Source organism: Nycticebus coucang, chromosome 7, assembly GCF_027406575.1.
Source record: "Nycticebus coucang isolate mNycCou1 chromosome 7, mNycCou1.pri, whole genome shotgun sequence".
In the NCBI taxonomy this organism is placed as follows: Eukaryota; Metazoa; Chordata; class Mammalia; order Primates; family Lorisidae; genus Nycticebus; species Nycticebus coucang.
Genome location: NC_069786.1, coordinates 108,893,918 through 108,919,801, shown reverse-complemented (window position 1 = coordinate 108,919,801; position 25,884 = coordinate 108,893,918). Strand labels below are relative to the sequence as shown.

At 34.9% G+C, this 25,884-nt stretch overlaps 1 protein-coding gene across 1 annotated transcript in view; it reads left to right on the top strand.

The window, feature by feature from the left end:
• The window catches only part of ERBB4 (erb-b2 receptor tyrosine kinase 4), a 1,129,145-nt gene that overhangs the window by 915,299 nt on the left and 187,962 nt on the right, over positions 1-25,884 (top strand). The window contains exon 19 of the mRNA XM_053597917.1: positions 2,719-2,817. Within this exon, the coding sequence (XP_053453892.1) occupies positions 2,719-2,817 (99 nt within the window). The remainder of the gene's footprint in view (positions 1-2,718; positions 2,818-25,884) is intronic.

Here is a 25,884-nt window from a genome sequence, read left to right as displayed (position 1 = left end):
TCAATCCTGACCAAAACTCTGGGTCACCTAGCCACCAGAAAGCCCCATTCTAATGATCTCATCCAGAATTTTCCCCCTCAAATCTCCATATCCATAGATATGAGGGAATATTTCTTTGTTGAAGCATATTAGAATTTCCTGCTTTTAAGTTTTGGTCTGTTACCAATTCTCCATGTCACATTGACAAAATTTAAAGCATATTTAAAATAGTAAGCATATTTATGTGTTTATGAAGAAGATAGAGATAAATGACCAAATTTAAATGCATTACAATAAACTGTGACATTTACAGTAACTCAATATGTATTATTATAAAGTACAATCACCCATATATTTTTAAAGATAATATAGCATGGAAATTTAGTTTTATTTTAAACTATGGATGCCCTGTAACTCAAAACTAAATACTATTTGATGATTTGCAGAAAAAAAATATTACATATTTAACATTTAATAATATGGCTTTCTTATGCTTTTTTTTTTTTTTTGTGACACAGCCTCACTCTGTCTCCCTAGGTACAGTGACATGTTGCCATAGCTCTGAGCAACTTCAAACTCTTGGGCTTGTGTAATCTTATTGCCTCAGCCTCCCAAATAGTTGGGACTACAGGCATGTGCCACTACACCGAGCTAGTTTTTCTGTTTTTAGTAGAGATGGCATTTCACACTTGTGCAGGCTCGTCTTGAACGCTCAAGCTCAAGCAATCCCCACCTCACCCTTCCAGGGTGCTGGGATTATAGGCATGAACCACCACACCCAGCCAATGCTTTAATTAAGAGCAGTTATTTGTCTGTTGTCTATGAGTGTTTTACCTTTATTGAAATTACTTGTAATAAAAGTTTATTGGAAATTCCACAAATTTGTTTGAATTTCATGCCTGGCATGTATATGGTTGACCCTAATATTAATCACTATATTAGTTGTTATAAGGACATACTGTCTTAAACTATAAAAGATTATTCTTGACCATAGAAATGCAAATTAGCTTAACCAATTACTTCGTTATTTTTTTCTTCTAATTAGAAATATGCTGTGTTTAAGCTTAAAGATACAAACCAATATCATGAATATCAGCATAGTTGAATTTTTATCTGACCAGGCCTAAAAAAATGATGATTATACTTACTTATTTAAAAAAGCAGTATAAATTAATTCATATGGAATTTCTATTTTTATTTTATAGGTGTACTTTAGGAATACTTTAATAATGATGCTATATCTTTATAAAGTGACCCCCCTCTGCAGCTGTTTTATTGAATAATGAATAGTAAACCTATTTTCCATCCTAAATACCACCAATGAGAAAAAATGGCCTGGACTTTTTTTCCTATTTATGCTTTAATTTATTTAAATTTTATACAAGAAACTTGGCTTATTATTTTGCATTTGACTCATTGATGTCCCTATTCACTCTGCTCATGAAGAAAGCCATCATCAATTCACTTTCTAAAGGTTAAAGTACTTTATTTTCTTTATTATTTCTAGTACACTTTTGAATAATTCTTGTGTTCAGGTCTCTTCATATTATTCCGACTTTGAGTAACTCCAATACATATGTTTCAGCATAGAAGTTCAAAGTGAAGAAACTTTTTTTATCTTTTATTTTTGACTGTACCTGCTGATATTAATTAAGAAAGACAGAAAGTGCAGATGCTGAAGAATACCAGAGTATTTTTCCTTTACTGTTATTTTAATGTTTGCACTTTTATAAAAAGTCGTTGTGATGTTAGGGCTAAAAAAAAAAAATCAAAATTTGAGATTGTTTTCCCCTCCATGACCTCATATTTGCTTTTGTGTTCCTTTGGGACAATGTGTCTTTTAAAATAATATTCTTTTTTTTTTTTTGTGGTTTTTGGCCGGGGCTGGGTTTGAACCTGCCACCTCCGGCATATGGGACCGGCGCCCTACTTCTTGAGCCACAGGCGCTGCCCCTAAAATAATATTCTTATATGATCTGTTCATCTTATACGTCTTATCAAAATCATAGCCCCCATTCAAATCTTTGAATTCACTTTGTCCAGAAATGCTATCATTTAGCTTAATGTAAACCCTACCGACTTCATTCATTCCCAATGCATAGATCTTATTCAATTATTATATTTTGATAGGAAAAAGTTAGTGGCAATATAAATATCTTATACTTCTATAGCGATAATAAAAATCCTTCACAAACACACACATACTTTTTAATAATGTGGACAAATTAATACACTCCACTACTTGCCTTTGAAACTAAATCTCAATTAAGTACTGTTGAAAATGAATTATTAAATCAATCCGAAGTTTGGGAACATTAAAATATGCTTTTTAATTATTTTATTGTTGTTGCAAAATAATTAGAAAATATGCATTCTGAAAGGGGTCTCCAACATTATTTAGCTCAATCCAATAAATTACAAATGACAAAACAGAAGTTCAAAAATGGAACAGCCTTCTCAAAGTCTTGAAAAGTTGATGATATTATCCAAATATTGTTATTCTATCCTATTTCAGTTATTTATTCACAATTCAGTCTTTTTCATGCACAAAAGTTGAACTTGACAGTGGTATAAGCACCTTGGAATCATATATATGTATTCATCTTCAGATAATGAAAACAGACAACAAAGTTGAGGAGTGACATATAACAAGTGCTAAATAAATGTTTGTTGGTGAATGGAGGAACATAAAACTTCTAAAGAAGTCAAATGTAATGTTAATTTTTTTTTACATCAAAGGGTATTTGGGTGCCTGAAGGAGAAACCGTGAAGATTCCTGTAGCTATTAAGATTCTCAATGAGACGACTGGTCCCAAGGCCAACGTGGAGTTCATGGATGTAAGTATAGATGTCCAAGCAATGTATACATTGTTATACATTATCAAATAACCTGCCTTAAAAATTAGTTTTAAGAAAGATGACACAACTTATAAAGCTTTTTTTCTATGGAAATAGTATAATCTTATAATTGAAGAAATTTCTAAAACCACTTCACATTATATAATCAACTATCTGCCTTGATAGTTCATTAGAACTTGGAATACAGAGATATTTGTAATCCCAAAGGTGAATTATTTTTATGTGAAAGTAGACATAAAATGTTTTTATATTTTGTTGTTACATATGGCCAAATAGCCGTCAAGTAAATGCCGTATGTAATTTGAACTGAATATATGTTAAACAACCAAAGATAACCAAATGTACACATGTATTTAATAATCATGTGTATTTCTTAAAATTAGTGGAAGTGAGGCAATGAAGGACTGTGTAGTGGTGATAATTAGTCACTAATATTTACAAAATATTTACTAAGAAGTACCATGCATTGTTATAAGTAATTCACAAATAGTAACTCATTTAATTCTAAGATAATGACAATCCAGGAACCCGAGATTAACCCAAGGCTAACCCAAGGTCACAAAGTTAGGAAATGGCAGGTCTAGTCTTTGAGTTCAGGAGGCAGCCTTGAGGAGGGATCAGTAAACTTATTATTATTATTTTTTTTTTTTTTTGCAGTTTTTGGCCGGGGCTGGGTATGAACCTGCCACCTGGGGCATATGGGGCCGGCGCCCCACTCCTTTGAGCCACAGGCACCACCTTTTTTTGAGGGCAAAGAATAGGCAGGCTTTACATGATGTGTGTTCTCTGTGGCAACTATTAAACTCTCTCTTTTTTGGTGGGAAAGCAGCCATAGACAATTGAAGCAAAAGGAAATGCCAGTGGGTATTACTGCATTCCAACAAAACTTTTTGTTTACACAAAGAAGCTCTAGGCCAGGTTTGGCCTGCAGGCTGTCCCCTGCTTTCCAGGGCTGTGTGTTTAACTGCTATGCCAAACAGCATGCGGGGAATAGCAATGATGACTTCAAAAATTAATTGTACTGCTTTATTTTATTATGGCTATGATCTACTTGGTTTAAAATATCAATCAACATTAGTTTCTATAGTAAAATTGTCTCTGCTAAATTTAAATTAGAAACCTACCTAAGTTGGTAATTACCTCTTGTATTTTAATTTTTTTCAATTCAAATTCAGAAGTTGAATTTTTTTATGAATCAAATAACTCCATCTATAGACTAAGAATAGAGTTCTAAAGAATGAATGTACTTTATAAGGTCAATCAGAACTTTAAGAGTTCCCTTCACACAAAGTGTAGATTGAGCTGTTCAGCAAATTTCAGAGAGTAGGACGGGATAAGACTATATATGCAGCATGCTGTTATTATTATTTTTTTTTTACATTCAACACAAGACATCTTGCCAGGGATTCTATCAAAGGCCATATATGTTCTTTCTCTATTTTTTAGCACAATGTCTTCAGTAATAAGGATGATTTGGATTCTAAAATGACCTTCATATGAAAGATGATGCAAGCATATGCACTTTGATACTTTTTAAAAGATGGATTGCTAAATTTTCTACCCAGTTTCTTTTGTAAATTCTTTTGCAAATTTTTCACAAGCTCAGTCTGTGACCTTGAATAATTTGTGTATGCTAACCACCTTGCACAAGACTACTTTTTAGCTTAACTCATTATTGGTTATTATATAATAGGGCTATACAAATCAGATGTTCTGACCAGTTGGGTCCATGCCTTACCAATTGCTATATATTTTAAATATCACCCTTGTTGCGTATCTTGCAATACCTAATTAGCAGATGAGTCTTGTAACTAAATATCGGGTCTTTCTGCAGGTGTCTAAAGTTTTTAATACTCTCTGTAACTACATGTCCTGGCTCATATGTTAAAATTTAAAACTGAAGCATTGTTCAGTGATGTCCCAATTACTCAAAATTAATCTTGATAACAACTATAAATTTGTAAACAGAATTTAGAAAGAAGGTAGAAATTATCAAGAACACTTACAATGAATATAAGCTGTTGGTTGATTTATAATACTGATAGGAAAAAATATCTTGCCCAACCTAAGCTACAGCCAATGCTGAAATTTACCAGAATGCTAATAATCTCTGCTGGAGGCTTGGATAGCCATTTTTGTCATATTTCCATGGAAACAGACTAGCAAAAGGAGGTTAAGAGGCTACAAAACAATAAGAAAAAAAAAAGCTCTAAAAACCTCATCATGATTTTGAATGATTATTTGAAAGCTCCTAACCCCATCTATTTTTTTTTTCTTGATCTGAAATCTATCCCCATGGAAACAGGAGTGGAGATGGCAACTTGAAGTCTTAGATTTCTGGCTGAATTTTAGATGAGGCTCTGATTAAACCATGAAAGGAGTCATTTTCCTAGATAGTTGATGGATCTGGTACCCAACAGAGTCAATGGAATTTTTTCTATTTAGAAGTTAAGAAAAGTTAAGGAAAATATTTTGAGTGTGCCTTTTCTACTTGTGGATAGGTGCTAGAAGATTAACAGATTGACAGACTGCTATTGGCAAAGTTTCAGTAAACATCAGGCAGAAATGCTTCCTATATTTTGATGACTTCTTTCAGAACATTAGAAGGATAGTGTCATAATGATTAAAACTTAGTTTAACTGGTGACATTGATGGTGAATTCAGTATTTTATGTATTTTACTGGTGTCATTTTAACGTAAACCTATGCCTATGTTTTTAGCTCATCTGTTATGTGTACAAATCATTATAAATATTTGAGTAAGCAATTAAACCACAACCAAAAGGTTTGCATAAGGGAAATTATTTGTAAGTTTGACCTAAGGATTTAATTGAAATTGCATGTATTCTAGAGTTAATTAGTTTAAAAGCTGTATGTTTAATACATGCCTTAGAGTTCTTCTAGAAATAGAAGTTGCTCCTGAAACAAGGGTTTGAGTGAAAGTAGTTTATTTTAGAGGTGAAGATTCATCAATAGAGGCATGCGGAAACAAGAGAGGGGAACCAGTAAAACTAGCTACCATTGTGAGTAACTAGAGCTTCTTTCTACTGACAGATGATGGTAGCTGGTGTAAGACATACACCTCAGAATTATCTACTCAAGGGTTCAGAAAGCTGGAGCCGTTACACTAGCTACTGTAGTTATTGATTGAGGGGCCCTGGGAGAAAGAGACATTTATCTCCCCACTCCTGCTCCCTCACCTGCTGAGGGTAGCAAAATAGACTTCAGTGGCAAGAGAAAGCTGTTGGACAAAGGAAAAGTTGATAGAAGACAGTTAATACACCACTATGATAGAATGTTCCAAAAATAATTTTTAAGCTGAAATAAGATCTACCACAGACATGCTACATGTTTTGCAATCTTTCGCAATCTGATACATATGTATATTTTTATTTATGTGCACGCATATATGTTTTACACCATTTTATAGAAAGAAAATAAGGCTTCCAAAGACAATTGAATTGTACACTCTTGTTAATCATTTAGACCCCTTTCCTACTTCCCAACTTTACACTTAGAGCAGAATATTCTAGATTCAGTAATCACTACTACTATATTTATCAGATATAGCTGTGCTTTCCTGATTATTATGTGTCACAAATACAGCAACTTAATACTCAAAATTCATCACTACATTCAGCTCTTCTATTGATATTCAAGGTCAAAGAAGAGGACTTATGTCTTTTCTTAGAATTTTTACCATAGGCAAAAATAAGTACGGGATGGTTTGCATGCTGTTAAATACTACATTAAAAGCAGGAGAAGGAGAATTTGGTCATAAGGCTTTTACTCCACTCACTTGAATGTGTCTAATGGATTCATAATGACAATAATAACATGCTACTAGTGAGTGGCCAATGCATTCTTCATTCCCATAAAGATCACATTGAACAGCATTAGGAAAATGAGTCTGAAGCTTCATCATCGTAAGAAGAATGTCTGCATTTATACAGAGTCCTACTTCTTGTTTCAGATAGCACCATTTCAATGGGGAAAATGCAGGCTTTTCTTTTTAATTCACCAAATGGTGCTGATCACACGCCTAGAAATGACTCCCAGATTATGGGACTGTGTGTCTGATAAAATGAGACAGACTTTTGGTTTTGCTGAGTTCCCACCATTCTGTATTGTTCCTTAATATGTAAATCTAATATCAGTGTTTTTTTAAAAAAGGAATTCTTCTAGCCTGAAAATTTCAGACATTCTATAATTCTTCTGAATTCTAAGGACTGATGAACAGTTCTGGCTTAGGGCTCACAAGAATCTTCCTCACTCTTCCATGCCAAATTCACCACAAATTTCACAGTAAATTTCTATAAGAAAATTGTTTCAAAACACCTACCCTTATTATATAAATTATTACATTCTTTTTTTTTATTTGAAAAGTTATTTTGTTGTATAGCATTTTAACATTGCAGGAGTTCATATATGTGACTCACATACTGAGAGTAACTCTTAGCTAGATCCTGTGTCATACTAAGAATAGATTTTTTTAAATTTACATTATTTAATTCAATGATATCTTTTGACCTTGTAAGATTTGTTCATTTGCATATGTGAAAAAAATTCATCTATTTCAGAGGTGAAAAACGCACAATTCCTTTTATTTTAAAGGCCTTTACTAAAATGTCAAGGATCCTATACTATTGGCATGATCTTAAAAAGTTAGTTATCCAATCCTTTTTTCTTTTTTCTTTTTTTTTTGGCCGGGGCCAGGCTCGAGCCCGCCACCCCCTGTGTATGGGTTTGGCGCCCTACTCCTTGAGCCATAGGCAGTGCCCCCAATCCTCTTCTCTTTAAGAAATGATACTCTGAAGTAAGGAAGAAGACTTCTGGAAAGTTACTTTGCTTTTAAAAATAGAACAATATCTTCATCTTCATTAAGTAAACCTGCAAACTTTATTAGAACAAGATTTAGAGTCTGTCAAAGCTGTACTAATACAGAGAACTCTTGCCTGTGAATATTCCCATTATATATGAAAGAGTAGTAGTAAGTTTCATTTTTAGCATGTGACTCCTGAATTCCTGGCTTCTTATGTAGTAATTTGGGATAGTGTTCACCTGACTAAATTCTGTTATTACAACTGTTTACTCCCCTCGTCTCCTGCCTGTTTATTTCAGTTCCAATAAGAGTAAGAAACAAGGCTAGGATTCTGTATAAAAGGAGGAAGGGGGTGATTTTACTAGAGATTTTGGCAAGCATGGAACAAAGTTTAGAGGAAGGAAAAGGTAGGCTTATAGAGCAAGAGCAAGAGATGTTCACCATAAACACCAAATGGGCCTCCGTGGCCGGGGCAAGCAGGCAAAGAGGTAGGCTGAGCTCAGGACTTTGAGACCAACCTGAGCAAGAGTGTTATCCAGTCTCAGCTATCAATAAAAATAGAAAATGTATCTGGGTGTTGTGGCAGGTGCCAGCTATTTGGGAGGATGAGGCAGGATGATCACTTGAACCCAGGAGTTTGAGGGTACTGTCAACTAGGCTGAGGCCACCGGCAGTCTAGCCTGGGGCAACAGAGTGAGACTCTGACAAAAAAAAAAGTGATCCCAGATCACTATACATCTTAATGTTTAGAGTGTGATGCTACATTTAGCAACAAGAATCTGTAATCCTGAAATCACATCTAGAGTGATATTTATCCGATATAAACAAAGATGAATTTGAGTATGATTTAATTTTAACTAACATCCTCCCTTTTCTAAACGTAAGAGCTAATCTGGACAATAAGGAAATGGACTATAGTGGATTTGGACAAAAAAATTTAAGTGACGTACCAAGGTCAGGGTGGAAAGGGATCTGTGTGGTGCATCTTTCTTGATCATGTTCCACCATGAATCAACTATTAATAGAAGAAATATTTTTAAAATACTTTCTAGAACAAAATATGCAAAATAAGCTCGAAATTGTAAATTATAAAGTTAAGAGAGAAATGATTCTTTGCATATAGATTGATCCATAGAAATCCCTACAAATGGGTATTATATGCCTATTTGGGGAGGAGGAGGAAACTGATGAAGAATATTTAAATCATTTTTCTCATTCCAAAACTAGTAAGGAGGCTGAGTCCAGTAGCTCACACGTATTATCCTCTCACATTGAGAGTCTGAGTCAGGAGGATTGCTTGAAGCCAGGAGTTCAAGACCGGCCTGAGAAAGAGTGTGACCCCATCTCTGCAAAAAATAGAAAAAATGAGCTGGCTGTGGTGGAACAGGCCTGTAGTTTCTGCTACTTGGGAGGCTGAGGCAAGAGAATTGCTTAAGCCCAGGAATTTAGTGTGAGGTTGCAGTGGCCTGTGCTGACTTCACTGTACTCTAACAGGGTCAACAGGACAAGGCTCTGTCACAAAAAAGAAAAAAAAAAAAATCCCTGTCAGGAAAGATAGATCTTGGATTTGAACTGGAAACTCGCTAATTCCAAAATCTACTACTGGCTTCTCATACCATTACCCTAATTCCTGCCAAATGTCACATTTTTTAAGTGAGAGACAATTGCCACAATTAACAAAACATGTGGCAGTTCACTCATAGAGTTTTATTCCATCTGATTTTTTTCTTCTGGGTTCCTAAGGCTACCAGTTGCATTAATGGAACTCAAACTCTGCTCAAGACGTATTCTTGCCCCTCCAGCCCGATTGATGACCTTGTCGTTTTCTTTTTATTTATTCTTGCCCCATATGACATTTTGTGTTCCTTTACTCTCTGATTAGAAAATCAAAGTTTATATAACTTTCTTTAAAACACACACACACAAATACATCTTCTGCATTTATAAAAATGCACATTTTTATAAATATTACATAAATGTTTTAATTTCGTCATGAATTGCTTACCATAGAACCTATACTTCTTTTAGCTTGTTGACACAATTTGTACTATATGTGCTACATAAATAGCTTGATTTTTTTTTTCCAATAAGGAATAAATATCAGGACATTCATTTAAACTCTTCTGAATGCTGCTGCAACTCCTAAGAAGCCATCTTTTTGCTGCCTGTCCCTTCCAGTTTATGATAGTTCAGCACAGTGTGACTAGGAAAGAATACCTACCATTGAGGCAGTCAAATCAGGAGACCAATTCCCACCAGAAGAATAAGCAGTCAGTTAGGGCCCTTTATCTCAACTAAAAAGCTAGGGTTTTCTACAGTGATCTTTGCTGCTGCAATTTTGCAGGGGTCCTCAAGCTTTTTAAACAGGAGGCCAGTACACTGTCCCTCAGACCTTTGAAAGGCCAGACTATCGTTAAAAAACAAACAAACTATGAACAAATTCCTATGCACACTGCACATACCTTATTTTGAAGTAAAAAACAAAACGGGAACAAATACAATCACACTGCCGCATGTGGCCCTCAGGCCGTAGTTTGAGGACCCCTGACTAGGGTTTTTATTCACTTACAAATTTAATTTGACCTTTCTGAACAGATAATGTTCCATTATCTGTTAGAAAATAATTAAAAGCTGTAAGCAGAAGTCTCCATACGTGGAGTTCCCTGGGAGTCCCTGAGCTCCTTGAACAAAGAAGTTTGACGGATACTGGTCAGCTAATATTGGACCAGAAGCTAATAATAGCAGAAAATGCTGCTTAGCTAGGTGAGAAAGTTAAGTTGGGGAAAATGAAAATGAAACCTTTGGGATTTATGGTCAGAAATAAATTACCCTTTTTCATTTGTTTCCTGGTAAGAAAATAGCCAAGGGAGCTAGTTATTTTGTTTTATTTTTCTATTTTTTTAATGACATAATGAAGATCTAAAGACCCACTTGATTTCAGCTATATTCACTATAATTCCCTTGTATCTCCAAAAAGAAATTTTAGTGAATAGGTGATATGTTTGGTATATTGCATACAAATAAAAGGTAGATCTGACCAGCAAATTGAAATTGTCAGCTCTAGCAAGCATGTGGAAAATTAAACACAGGAAGCACAAGAGATTTATTCATAAATCCATCCTTCCTTCCTTCCTTCCTTCCTTCCTACCTTCCTTCCTTCCTTCCCTCCTTATCTCTTTCTTTCTTTCTTTGAATATCCTCTGATTATAGAACTAAAGGTTTTCCACAAATATCTGGTGATTTCACCTTTACTGTGAACAGGGATAAGACCATTTGATTGAGTTACTCAGCACTTACCTTTTCAGAGAGGAACTTACCAGTTGTCTGCTGCAAAATTATACTCCTGGCTCCCAGCAGTTCTGGAGATGATTGCAAGTAGTCCAGTTCAATAGGTCGTCTTAAAAAACAATGAAAACAACAACAGGATATTTTTGTAGTTATTGACCTCACCCCCAATTTCCTCTGTGTATGATGTCCCCACATATAGTACTTTTTTTCTAGTTTCTAGTGCTAATTTCTAGTTTCTTGCCAGGGTGAAGAGAATCAGTCAACTGCTATGCCAAATAGGAAAACAAACACAGAATTTAAGTGTAATTTATAGAGATTTTAATTATTATTCTTGTTTTCAACCCTACCTTGCAGCTTCGTCATCTGTACTGCTAAATGCCATCCTTTACGTCTCCTCCTGAATGAAATGACTTTTACATTATCGCCATCCCTCTTTTTAGGCATTTGGTATTGTTCTCTAAGTTTTGCTATCTCCGTTTCTTTCTATTTTTCTGAAATTTTGTTGACACTTTTCACTTGCTATTATCCACTCTCCTATTCTCTTTGTCCATTGCATTTGTATCTTTTTAATGTATTCGGTTTCAATTAGTGGGATTTCGAGCAGGAGCAGAGAAAATACATGCACGTAACTTACCATAGTTAACTGAAGGTCCTATGAGGAACTCAGATGGAGAAATTCTAGGAAAGTTTCTTCTAATCTTATTTAATTTTGTTTTGTTTTTTTCCTATTAGGTACCATAAGAGTAAACTAAAGAATATGTACCCTTTAATTTCAGCCATTTTAATAATCTCATGCAAAAGAACAGTATTAGACCTTCTTCAAATAATTAGTGATTGGTTATTGAGAGCACTTGTCATCTTCACATGGGAACAAGAAAGGCTAAAAGCATTCATATGAGAAATGGTAGCTTATCATTCTACTTCGGGTAGTCCCTACCAGGAGAAGTATCTAAGACAATATCTATGCCCTAGATTGCAGCTTAAAGGGAAGTCCTTCTTTGAATTCCCTCATAGGTTAAAATTTAAAAATACTGGGAAGAGTTGGCTAAATGTTTTTCTCTTTGATTTAGATATAAGAAAAGTTTGATAGGAAATAATATATCCAATCTAAATTGCCTAAGGCTTGGAGTTGGAGGTAGCACTGCCAACCTTATTAAGAGCGCCATAAATATTTGTGGTGCCCATTGTTCTCATAGACTACAAGGTGATGAAGATGACAAAGGTCAAAGAGGACATTTAACAACTCCATGCCTCTTGGTAGACAAAATCTAAATGTTTATGAACAAATCTATCTAAACATGAGAGTTAAAGATAAAAATAAGACATCATTTTCTGTGAGCCTAGTGGCTCAAAGAATATTTCCTTATATTGGGCTGAAAAGGTAAATGAAATTAACATGACTATGTAAAGTAGGTCTTGGAAAATGAAAATACTGAAGTTCTGAGAGGGTAGAAGAATAGTACAAAGTCCCATAGCAAGTAAATGATGGGGCAGGATTCAGATCTATGACTTGACTCAAAAACAACTCCTTCTGCTAGTTATAATACTCAAATTGTTGAGTACATTAGTGAAAAATAATAAAATTAGAGCTTCAGCTTTGTATGTATCACCGTAAAATGGTTAGATAGTTGGGTTTTAATTCAGTCCTGGTTAATATGGACACTCTAATAAATAGTGGATGATACTAAGTGGACAACAACAAACGTCCACATTAGCACCTGCCATACTTGTACATATGTGCAAGTTTTCACTTTACTAGAAGAATTTTAAAAAATAAAGTGGAATAGGTAAATTTAATCAAAAGACTATATGAAAGAAATAAATGGAGTATTTAAATGCTAATAATATTTCAGATTAAAATGAAAAATTAAATGTATTTCTCAATTGTTTTGCAAGGCATTTCTTTTGAAAGCCTTTCTTCTGAAACCTAGAGCAGAATAGTCAACTGCTCACTAACTAGTTAAAACAACATGGACGATGCAACATTCCCCAAAGCAGAGTAATCATCCCTCCTAGACCTGACTTACTTTCTTTTGTTTTTATCAGAATGAACAGTGACACCATCAATGAAATCACCCAAATCAACCATAATTTCCCCCTATTTCTCAGGCCAGTACAACATTGTAAAGACGTTTTCAGTTTGATCTTTCCCTGATCTTACAGTTTCTGGACTTCATCTTTTCCAGTTTAAGATTCCCATACCTGCCAGAGAAGTCTTTGGAAAATAAAACGCTGCTGATCTAGCTGCAGATGACTTGCCTAGAATTTTTGCATAAGAGAGCTTAAAGGCAAGGGACAGGGCAGGAGGAGGACCTTGAGACATGCATGGTCTAAAACTCTCTGGCCTCTCTTGGTAGTCAGTGGTTCATAAGATAAAAGCTTATAGGGCATCTGTCAGCAGCTCTGATTCCTTATACTTACAAACCAGATGCCACATCCAATGATCAAATTTCCCTCCTATTCCCCACAGGTATGAAAACTGTCACTTTAATTGAATTATTCTTCTGGCTATTTTTTTTAAGTCTGTATAGACTGACGAGATTTTTATAGCTTTTGTTTTTCTCTTTTCTTTTTTCTTTTTCTTTATCTCCCCCACCACCCCCCCCCCCCCTCACTCCTGGACTCCAGTAATCCTCTGCGTCAGCCTCCTAAATAGCTGAGACAACAGGTGCCCACCACGGCGCCCTCATTTACCTGCTTTTATAGCATTCTGGAAATGAAATAAAATAGCACTCGTAATAACATTATGAGAAAACACAAATTTTCTATTTAGAATTTTTATCAATTCTAAAAAGTGGGAATCTTTGTAATTTTAAAATCCATTGATGAAAATTTATTTAGCAACTGATAATTTTCAAGTGATGGTTTTACTATCACGAGGAAGTTTAAGACATCAAAATTCAAATGATTATTTGTGAAATAAGTAGTGACTTAAGGTCTCCTCACCATTTCTATAACTTATATTTTAATTAAATATAACTCTAATGAAAATGAATATATAAAAGATGAATTCACATTATGTAATTTTTCTGAAATATTACACAATATAGTCAGTTCGCCTTGATAAGGAGAATTTAACCATACTCAATGGTAAACATCCTTTGAATTAACATTTTGTTATATCACAATGATTCTTTAACTCCTATTTCTAAAGGTCAGGGCATGTGGCTCATGCCTGAAAATCCTAGAGAGAAAGAAAAAGACAAGAAAAGAAAGAAAAAGCTATAAAAATCTCATCAGTCTATACAGACTTAAAAATATACACTACTGGGCAGCTGTGTTTTAAATATAGGGAAACATTATATTATCAAATAGTTATATATATGGTGATTGAAAAGGCTGTTTTATATTCTGTACAAATGAATCATTTTATCATCTGATTACAAACCAATAGGCATTCATAAACGGAAAATACTTGAGTAAAAACTGAAAATTTTCTATTAAGTCCATGTTGACTGCTATCAGGAATTTGAGATGTATCTTTCAGACTTTCTTTTCTTGACTGCACAGACGTACCTCCTTCCCTCAATGACATTTGCCATAGAAACAAGATACTAGCATGTGGAATTCCACAGGTTTTTTCCTAACCCCAGTCTTTACAGACTATTTGGATACTGCCCTTTCTTCCAGCCTCTTTAACATTTTGAGGACAGACTCATTTTGAGCAAATAGACTCTCTTGAGGAAATGAGTTAAGAGTGGAAAAAGAGCTACATTATTTAGTTGCTGCATGTGCAGGCGAAGAGCATTTCAAGAGATAGTTCAGACAAACAGATGCACACACAATATAAAATTAGAATCCCTTCTAGAGAATGGTCTTTACGTGTAGGAAGGAAGCTCCCACGAATTTCAAGGTGCTGAAAAAGAGAAGAGCGCATAGAAGTGTATCAAGAATTTCCACAGATCATGTATTGGAACCATCTGAAGCTTTGAAAAACGTGAGAGTTAAGATCTATAAATCCTAGCATTCTGGGAGACCGAGGCAGGTAGATCGCCTTGCTCAGGACCAGCTTGAGCAAGAGCGAGATCCTGTCTCTAAAAATGGCTGGGCATTGTGGTGGGTGCCTGGAGTCCCAGCTACTTGGGAGGCTGAGATGAGAGAATCGCTTAAGCCCAAGAATTTGAGGTTGCTGTGAGCTATGATGCCACTGCACTCTACAGAGGGTGACAAAGTGAGACTCTGTCTCAAATAAATAAATAAATAAATAAATAAAAGATAATATTTTAATTTATGATGTTGCTTTCTTAGAAGAAGGGATTTTTTGAGGTCCAATTTATCAGTATTGATGAGTTATATTTGCTTTGTAACTAAATTACCAGAATATACTTGCATTATTTTGAAACCATTCATTCCTATGTTTACCGCAGAAAATACAAATAAAACACCATGCCACTATTTCATTTATTTCCTCTTGATTGTACATTTTGACATTTGGTAGAGTGAGCGTAGTTTCCTTGCTATTACAACTTTTTTTTTTTTTTTTTTCTGGAGAAGTCTATAATTATAGTTCTAACATCTCTTCCTCTCCCAATTGATATCTTATACTATAACATTGAGTTATAAATGTGATTTTATTTGGATGTAGCTGAAAAATACAATATTGAAACATTTCATTCAGATATATCTTAGTTTTATGCTTTTTGTCCAAACATGATGGTGGTTACTGGGGTTACCTTTACATATTTTGTTGTTTTTGTTCCTATTGTCATTAGAACCTTATTTCTTGTTTACATTTTTAAGTGGATATTTTGACATAAATTAACTTTTTTAATGTTGCATATTTACATTATATCTAGTCTGTTAGTTTTAAAATTTGATTTATTTCTGGGCTTAAAAAAATACCATTGATGACTGGCAATAATTTTGTTCCTCACAACTTAATATTTAAATTCCTTTTTTCTTATTTTGCAACATTTTTTTGGAGTCTCTTGGAAAAATACATTAAATTTAGTGCTTTCCAAATATTAAAAATCTGATAATTACAATGTATTCTCCTTATTTCGGGCATATTTCCTATAGGTTTGTTTCTTTTCTTATATTAATGTTTTTTATTTTGACTTTCTTCTCTTTCTGTAAAGGTACTCTATTCCTTTAGTATATCTCAGACTATATTTTAATTTTTTATTTCCATTTAATATTTCCGTTCTATTATCATCCCACTTATATTAATTTAGTAACTTCTTTCCTAGTAAATTATTTTTTGTTATCTCTAGAGACTTTCTTTACTTATTTTAAAATTCTAGAACTTGTCAGGACTCTCATCTATTAACTTTCGAGCAGCCTTCCTAAATAATCTTCAGCACCCAGCCCAGTGTCTCTCACTAGGCAGATTCTCTAAGTTATTTGGTTAATTGCCTTTTCTAGGCAAGTTATTGCCTATAATTTTAAGGCAGATTGTTACCGTTCATGAAACATTCTCTGAGAAAAGATATTGTACTTCTTAAAGAACTCTTCTATTGAATCTTTCTTATTCTTAAACAAACTTATGATGAGCTGAATTTCCTAAGGCTATAACTTAAACTGCATTCTAGGTACACATAAAGGTAGAAAGAAATTCTCCTCAAGAAGGCAATGTGAGAGAACGCAATTTGGTTGTAAATAAATTCATCCTATACTGAATGTGTTTATGTAGATTATATGACTGCCATACCTTTTAAACTATTTATAATGTGTCAGTCCTGGATTGCATTGATTTTAACTTCAGTGCCTTCATGAAGCTTAAGATTACAGAAATGTAAAAGACACTTCTTTTAAGGACTTTACCCACCAAAAAAAAAAAAAAAAAATGCAATAGACCCCTTTACCTAAATTGTCATTATTTTATTTTTAAATAGTTTTTACTATTTTTGTGGGTACAACAAATTTTCGATATAAGGTATCATGTGTATCTTGGTTCCCATTTCATTCATTCATTTATTCATTCATGTATTTATTTATTTATTGAGACGGAGTCTCACTGTATCACTCTGGGTAGAGTGCCATGGTGCTCACAGCAGCCTCAAACTCTTGGGCTCAAGCAATCCTCTTGCCTCAGTCTCATGAGCAGCTAGGACTACAGGCACTCACCACAACATCTGTCTAGTTTTTCTGTTGTAGTGGAAGTAGGAGTCTCACTCTTGTTCATGCTGGTCTTGAACTCCTGAGCTCAAGCAACCCACCTACCTTGGCCTCCCAGAGAGTTAGGATTACAAGTGTGAGCCACTGCACCTGACCTTGGTTACCATTTTAGTTCCTGTAATACAATAGGTGATAGTTAATAAATATTTGTGAATAAATTATATCATTAATGTTTAGATATTTTCTAATTTACTCTAATTTCTCAACTGTACTGGTAAGTATTCCCTATTTTATGTCATAGCTATTTCTGAAAAGTCTACAAAATTTGGCCAAAGCCAAATTATTGCTTAGTTTATTTTTAAGTAGTTTATATTGTATGTATAGATTTGGTTTTACAAAATGGATGATCTAAGGTGGAATTTATTGAGTAAAATATTATTGATAAACAACTTTGGGATCAACAGCTGTGGTGGTAGGGTAGGAAGCAGAAAGGGACAGAGAGAGACATCAGCTTATGATCAGGCTTGACAGCAGCCTTGTCAGATGGCATTGGTAGCTGTGCAGCTAGAATGACCTGTCTACATTATCCTGAGTTGGCATCCATCAGTCATTAGATGTGGGTTGTTCTGAGAGTGGAGTGTATAGTTGGACTATGTGGCTCTCTGCAGCTAAGGAAATCCCTGAAGGGTGACTTGGCTGACAGCTATTTGCCAGCAGCACCCTCAGATGCCAGGACAAATCTTTTCTTGTAGGGAGATCAGGGAGATAGTGCTTTGCACCTGTGTGTCAATAAATAAACCTATCTCTGGTGAACAGCACTACATAACCAGGAATCCAAGGTATGACACCAGACATGGGGTGACTTAACTTGGGTAACTCTGTATATGATGAGAACAAAATACAGTATTTTGTTCTTCTGCTAATAGAAAGCTTAATAAGTATTGGAATGTTAGAGAGATATCAGAAAGGTTAAGATTTGGACTCTCTGTTTTGATATGTGTATGGTTTGGATAAGTTTAGGGGACGGTGAATTCATTGCATTTTGTATGTTCTTAAATAAGATTTGTATTTGCTTTGTATTTAATAAAATATTGTTCTATTTTGGATAATTAAATTCTATATTTCTACTTTATGATTTTAATTACCCTGTCTTACCTTTCTCACACTCCTACACTCATTAAACATTTTCTTGGCCTCACTCAGAGTTCCTAAGCCCTCTTTCTTCTCCAAGTCGGTTGGCTGCTATAGACTACCTTCCTTTCTTCTTCCTTTGTCAATAACTTCAACTACTGCAGCTGCTTACTTACAACCATCCCATCTGTTACTTTGTCCTGCTGGACTTTCTTCTAGAGTCACCTCACCAGCTGCCATCCTTGCCAAGTGTTCTCTCTCCTACTAGCAGAAAGACAGAGCAAGATGTCCTACTGTACCCAGCAACCCTATTTGTACGATTAGGATTCCTCGATTTCTATAGTCTTTTGTGCTCCTCAGAGATTTCATTTTATAAGTCCTCCAGGGAGATTCCCGTCCATCGTCTACTGGGCCCCTTCTTTCCTTTTCACACTTCGGAAGCCTTCGATCCTCCTGGTCTCTCTCATTTCTGCCCTCATGCATCCTCCACACCTGTCACTCACTGGTTCTTACTAATGTCAGACATCATGCTTCATAATATAAATAATGCATTTTCTTTCTGCACAACCTCAACAAGTACTATTTTAGTTCTAGAAATTGAGAAACTTAGACTCAGTTTAAATATTTGGTTAAAATTAGACGATCGATGTATTTTAGGCAAGATTCACATTGGGATCTGTCTGCCTTAAACACTTAGCACCTTTCAACTCCCCCCAAAAATGAGTGCCAAAGACAATGTCAGTTGCTAAAATACACAGAGTTATAAGGATCCTCACAGCTTTGAGGATCTCAGAGCTGAGTGTTGGAAACTACCAGAGCAGTGAGTGCTGTGAGAGGGGCACACATGGATTACCACGGGGCCGAGAGCAAATCACTCCCTCCACCAGAGCAGTGAGTGCTGTGAGAGGGGCACACGTGGATTACCACGGGGCGAGAGCAGATTACTCCCTCCACCCAGAGGAGGGAGTGGAGAGGATTTCACAGAAGAGGTGATAAGTTCCATCACAGTGGATAAACAGGACTTGGTCTGTCAATGATCCAGCAAATGCGAGCAGGACAACATCCTATGCACTGACATGGTGCTGTGCAAAGATCTTGCATATTTGAGTCCGGAACCATAGTTAAGTGAGTGAAGTGAGAAGAAATGAAAGCCAAAATCAGAAAGATACGTTAGGGGGAAAAAAGAGCCACATATGTTACACTAATCTGTCTTCCCTCTCCTTTTGACTCCCCTTCTTCAAAAGATAAATGTGTGTTTATAATGTCTAATTTGAAAACAGAAGCTGGTGACTTTGCACATAATTTTGATTAGATTCAAGGAGCTTATTTTAATAATTAAATAATGACACTATAATAACCTCAAGGGTTGCAGTTATATATGAGGTGAACCAATATCTTTATTCATCTGCTGAGTAGCTTCTAGAAAGTTTTCTAATTTTAGCATGTTGGTGCTGATAGTATAACAGATCTCATGGATGATCCTTACAGGAAAAGTATAGTCATTTAGGTTTTTTTTTTTTGTAGAGACAGAGTCTCATCCTATGGCCCTCGGTAGAGTGCCGTGGCCTCACACAGCTCACAGCAACCTCCAACTCCTGGGCTTACGCGATTCTCTTGCCTCAGCCTCCCGAGTAGCTGGGACTATAGGCGCCCGCCACAACACCCGGCTATTTTTTGGTTGCAGTTTGGCCAGGGCTGGGTTTGAACCTGCCACCCTCGGTATATGGGGCCCGCGCCCTACCGACTGAGCCACAGGCGCCGCCCCATTTAGTTTAAGTGTTTTAGGAGCACTAAAGTTTCAAAAACGTTTAAGTTGCTTCCCCTCTACCCCATAACAAAGTAGCAAGTTTTCATTTAATGAGCAACCCCTTCCTATGGATATTTTTAGTACACATTACTTAGAAAATGTGTTTATCCTTAGAATAAGAACTCTTTTCTGTTTCAAGTGTTTACTATTCAAAAATGTGCTCATCCTATTTTTCTAACAGACATTTCTTTTTAGAAACAGAATATATGTGTGCATTCAAAAATAGTCATTAACTTCTCATAGTCATAGATCTATCGTGAGAAATTATACCTATTGACCTGATTAATAATCTCCATAGTGATAAGTTCAAAAGGAATTCTAACCACTGTGGTCACAGAGTGATCAGTAGGTCGTCTGTAATGACTGAACTTAGGTGTCTTTAACAGGGGTAAACTTAAAATAGTCATGTTGAACAAAGCTACCCAATTGTAATCTGCTTTATAAGAGGTAACATTTACTTAGTAACCAAATCTGAATTTAGTCCAGACAAGTCTTTCAAAGACTTTTCAAATATTTGCCTGGCTGGCTTGGCGTCCGTAGCACAGGCGTTACATGCACCAAGGCTGGCAGGTTCAAACTGGGCCCAGGCCTTCAAAACAACAATGACAACTACAAAAAATAGCCAGGTGCTATGACAGATGCCTATATTCCCAGCTCCTTGAGAGACTGAGGCAAGAGAATCACTTAAGCCCAAGAGTTGGAGGTTGCTGTGAGCTGTGATACAGCGGCACTCCACCGAGGGCAACATAGTGAGACTCTTGACTGGCATAATTAAAAATTCACCTGTTCACTTGATATATAAAGTCAGTTACAAGTTGTTCACCATGATCAATACTTGATCTGTTTTCTGATTCTGGGAACTAAAAGCTGGAACTGAATAAAATATTTTTTGTGAAGTGGATGGTATGAAAAGGTAAGGAGACACTTCCAGCCAACTTTTTAAAGGATACACATAAGGGCTACAATTTTTTTTTTTTTTAGCTAGGTCTGGGTTAATTTAAGAAAATTATGTATGGACATGCATTTAGTGTCCCTGAAATGTTAGCTAGATTTGTGCTTTTAGACTTACTGGCATTATTTATATTTTTCTTCACATTGACTCCAGAAAATTGTCTTCAGGCTGACACATTTGCTATTATAGATATTGCATTTTAATTAAAAATTAAACCTTAAGGAATAAGTCAAGAAAAGATCGTAAGTTACTTTAGGGAATAAGGATTTGTATCTTGCCTTGATTACATTTTATGATCCAAAAATGAACATTTCGTGAATTTTTAGGATTTGACAAATCAGAAACACGACTTGGCCCACCTTTTGTTGGCTTGAGATCTTCCCCTAGAGCAATAATTGCCTGTGAAGATTTCAAAACTGAGGTGGAAATTATAGATCTTCAAGATTTGAACATAGTTCACGCATTGTTAAAGCAAGATTGTTTGTGGACCGGAAATTCTAAATTTAATTTCTACATATCAGTATCTCATGGCTAACAATTAAAACTGGTAAGATATCATGTGATTTCCTCAATGGTTAGGGACACAGTGATGAAGAGCATGGTTTTGAAGACAAAGTGGTTAGAATTTCAGCTGTTCTGCTTAGCTATGTGATCTTGCACAAGTTACTTAAAACACTCTGGGTTAAATGTTATCATGTATAAAATGCCAATAATGATACCACTTGTCACGTAGGGCTGATCTGAGAAATAAATGTCTCAATATATGAAAAGTATCATTATTACAACAGCAATATTTTAAATGTCAGTTATATAATAATTATTATTGGCAGGCACAGTGGCTCACACCTGCAATCCTAGCACTTTGGGAAGTTGAGACAGGAGGACCGCTTAGGGCAAATAGTTTGAGACCAGCCTAAGGAAGAGCAAGACCACATCTCCATGAAAAATGGAAACAATTAGCCATGGTATACACTTACAGTCCAAGCTAATTGGGAGGCTGAGGCGGGAAAATCACATAAGGCTAGAAGTTTGAGGTTGTAGTGAGCTATGATGATGCCACTGCTCTCTAGCCGAGGCAACAAAGACTTACCATTATTACAAAATGGTAATAATTCTTATTATTAATTTACTTGTCAAAAAGCAGTTTGTATTTATTCTAGCTGTTAGACTGTACGTTTTATTTGAGAGTATATCCTCATTTGCTCCTGTCATTTAGGTTTCTTGTTACTTTTTGCTTTAATTAAATTTTTGAAGTGGTAATACACTTATATAGTCCCAAAGTCAAACCAATATAAAAAAATTACATGATGAAATTTCATAATGATACCATCTCAGCCAACTTAATGCTCTTCCAGTCATGCCTCTGGAAGGAACAATTTTATTAATTTCTTACATATTTTTCCAATTTCTTTTTTATTTTTAATTAGTATGGGCACGTAATAGTTGTATATATTTATAGGGTCCACATGATATTTTGATATAAGCATATCATGTGTATTAATCAAATCAGGGTGATTTAATTTGTATAACCTCAGGCATTTATCATTTGTTTTACTTAAGGCTATTCAAATTCTATTCTTTTAGTTATTTTAAAGTATATCATAAATTATTGTTGACCATAGTCACTTTGTCTTGCTAGCAAATATTTTGTTCATCTGTTTTAATATCTAACTATATTTTTGTACCCATTCCCACTTTAACCCCTGCCCCCACCTGCTACCCTTCCAGCCTCTGCTGACCATTATTCTACTCCCTGCGTCTGTGAGATCAGTTGTTTTAACATTTAGCTGCCACACATGAGTGAGAACATGAGAGATTTGTCCTTCTGTGCTTGGCTTATTTCACTTACTAGTCTCCAGTTTTATGTATGTTGTTGAAAATGGCAGTATTTCCTTCTTTTTATGGCTATATTTGATTTGTACGTATGTACCACAATTTCTTATCTGCTCATCCATTGATAGACACTTAAATTGATTCCCCATCTGTTTTATTGTGAATAATAGTGCAGCAAACATGAGGATAAAGATGGTTTTTCAGTAGCTCTGTAGTATAATTTAAAGTTGGGCAACATTTGTTTATTTATTTATTTATTTTTGAGCCAGAGTCTCACTATGTTGCCCTCGGTAGAGTGCGATGGCGTCACAGCTCACAGCAACCTCAAACTCTTGGGCTTAAGCAATTCTCTTGCCTCAGCCTCTCAAGTAGCTGGGACTATAGGAGCCCGCCACAATGCCCGGCTATTTTTTATTGCAGTCGCCATTGTTGTTTAGCTGTCCTGGGCTGGGTTCAAACCCACCCTTGGCTTATGTGGCTGGTGCCTTCACCGGTGTGCTATGGGCGCCTAGGCAGTAATACCTTATATTAATGTAGAATATAATGCTGAAAAATTTTCCCTTCATAGAATAAAAATAAGCCATAGGATCACAAATAAAGTATGGTTAAAATTCTTAGGAGGAAAAATTATACATAGATCTGTTTATTTGTTAAATTAGGAGGAAGATAATGAATTAATGGATTTCATGGTGTATATTATACATATATATCATATACATATTACACATTTTTACTTTATTTTATTGTATATTATATTACGTGCCATATGTAAATAAGGAACATGAAAACATACTTCGTCTTTAAGTGCTAATACAGAAAAAGTGGATATGAATATTTAAATATGAAGTATATTTTCATGTTTCTTAATTACATGTGGCATACAGTTTTAATCTTTATATGCCAAAGGCCTGGACTAAGGCTTAAAACTCAGTAATGCAGAAAAATTAGTGTAGTGCTCAAATATATTTTGATCTATGTTCTAAATCAACATATATCACACTTTTTCCAGGGATCAAGAAATAAATTTGGCTTGGCATGTGGTGGCTCCTGCCTGTAATTGTAGCACTTGGGATGCTGAGGTCAGAGGATTGCTTGAAGCCAGCTTGAGCAAAAGTGAGACCTTCGCCACCACAAAATATAGAAACATTAGCCATGCATGGGAGCACACGTCTGTAGTCCCAGCTACTTCTTGGGAAGCTGGGGCAGGAGTAGTTTTGGAGCCCAGGAATTTGTGGTTGCAGTGAGCTGCAATGACACCATTGCACTCTAGCCCAGGTGACAGAGGGAGACTCTGTCAAAAAACAGAGAGAGTGAGAGACATAGAGAAAGAGAGAGAAATTTAAGTCAAATAAAGTTATAAAGTTGCTCCATTATACTTTTTGGAGACATACTAATTTGTATTAAAAAATGTTAAATCGGAGCTCTCAAATTCATTGAATATGCAGTTTTGTTAAGGGTGCTGGTATTCCACTTTCATGTGCTTGACAAACACCTTATCAAGCACATGATTATTTACCCCATGAAATGCATATCCATAACACCAAATAATTCATATATGCACCTATGAAGGGTAAACAATAAAAATAAAATGCCACAAAATAATTCTAATGTATTGAAAAATCTGTTTTAGCTGAAGCTCATTTTTGAAATTAATAAAATCCAAGCGATTTTTCAATTCAGAAGTGCGTCTGAATTATCATGCGAGTTATGGGTGTTGAAAAACTACCAGTCTGTAACTGGATCTTTCTTAAGGCAGCTCAGACAACACAATGGACCTGGCTTTTGCTCCTGCGATTACTTTGAATTAATAGTGAAGAGAGGGTATCTAGTATACTATCTCTCTTGTCATAATTTTATTATTTTAATTCTTCACAAGGAAATGCAAATCCAGATGAAAAGTAGAAATTCAAATTGCCTTTTAAATTGTTTGAATTCTACTATTAAAGGAAACCTAGGGGGCAAAATTCAAAACAATAATTTCTTATTTGTATTCATCATTTAAGGATACAGTAACATGAAGAAACAGCATTACTAGTACAATTAGCAAAAATAACTTGTGACCCCCTTTTAATCCCTTTATTCATCAATTACATTGTTTATATTAACATGCCATATCTATAGAGAATACTTTACTATAATTTATTGCTCTTGAAGTTTTTAAATTTAAAGGAGATAGAGTCCAATCCTACAAATATATTTGTGTTACAACTAATTGTTATACTTTAAATTTTTATAAAGGATGTGTTGTTAATATAGCATATTTTGAATTTTTAAAAAATGTAACATTAAAAATATAGAAAAGTTTAGGGGAAATGATTCTACTATACTTCTAACAATTAGGAAATAGAAATAATTTATAACTGATATTTCATCAAATATGTATTATTTTACTGATGTGTTTGGGTTTAGTTTGTATTTATCATACCTTGTTCTAAATTTTTTAAAGTTAATCAAAATGTATTCCTTTCAACCTTTCCATTACCCAGTGGTACTAATTAAAAATACTTGCCATATCATAAACACTAAATAATAATGTATTTTTAAATCTCTGTTGACATTGAAAGAATGAAAATTCATGAAATTAAATGGTTTTTGAATGCCATGTAGTATGCAATTTATTCTTATTTTTATCATATGGCTAGATACATATTAAGTGCTCAGTAAACATTTCTTTGTTGATCAAATGAATTCCACCATTTGATGTTTTCTCTGACGAGCACACTGTCCCATTGGAAACTTTCAGCTCATTACCAGAATATCTGTAGGTATTTATTTCCAAAGCTATTTAAGTCATCCAACAACTACTAAATGCAATATTTAAATATTTCCATCACATTTTCATAAGAAAATATATTAAACATGCAAAAATGCCTTAATGTTAAAGTGCCCTGTAATTCTGTACTGATATTGCAAATATTCTCAAGTGCATTGCTTCCTTAGTCACACTTAACATTTAATTGCATAGCTTGCACTTAAAAATCACTGAAATTCATTTAGAAGAACTTTGAAATGCTTACTTTCTTTATGCTGTACTTTAAAAAAATGAAATAAATTTTAAGTTACGATGTTCCAGTGCATGTTTTTACACATCTGTGAATTTTAATGTGTATAAATTTCAATTAAATATCTAAAAAGTGAAGAATTTATTTTTTATGAG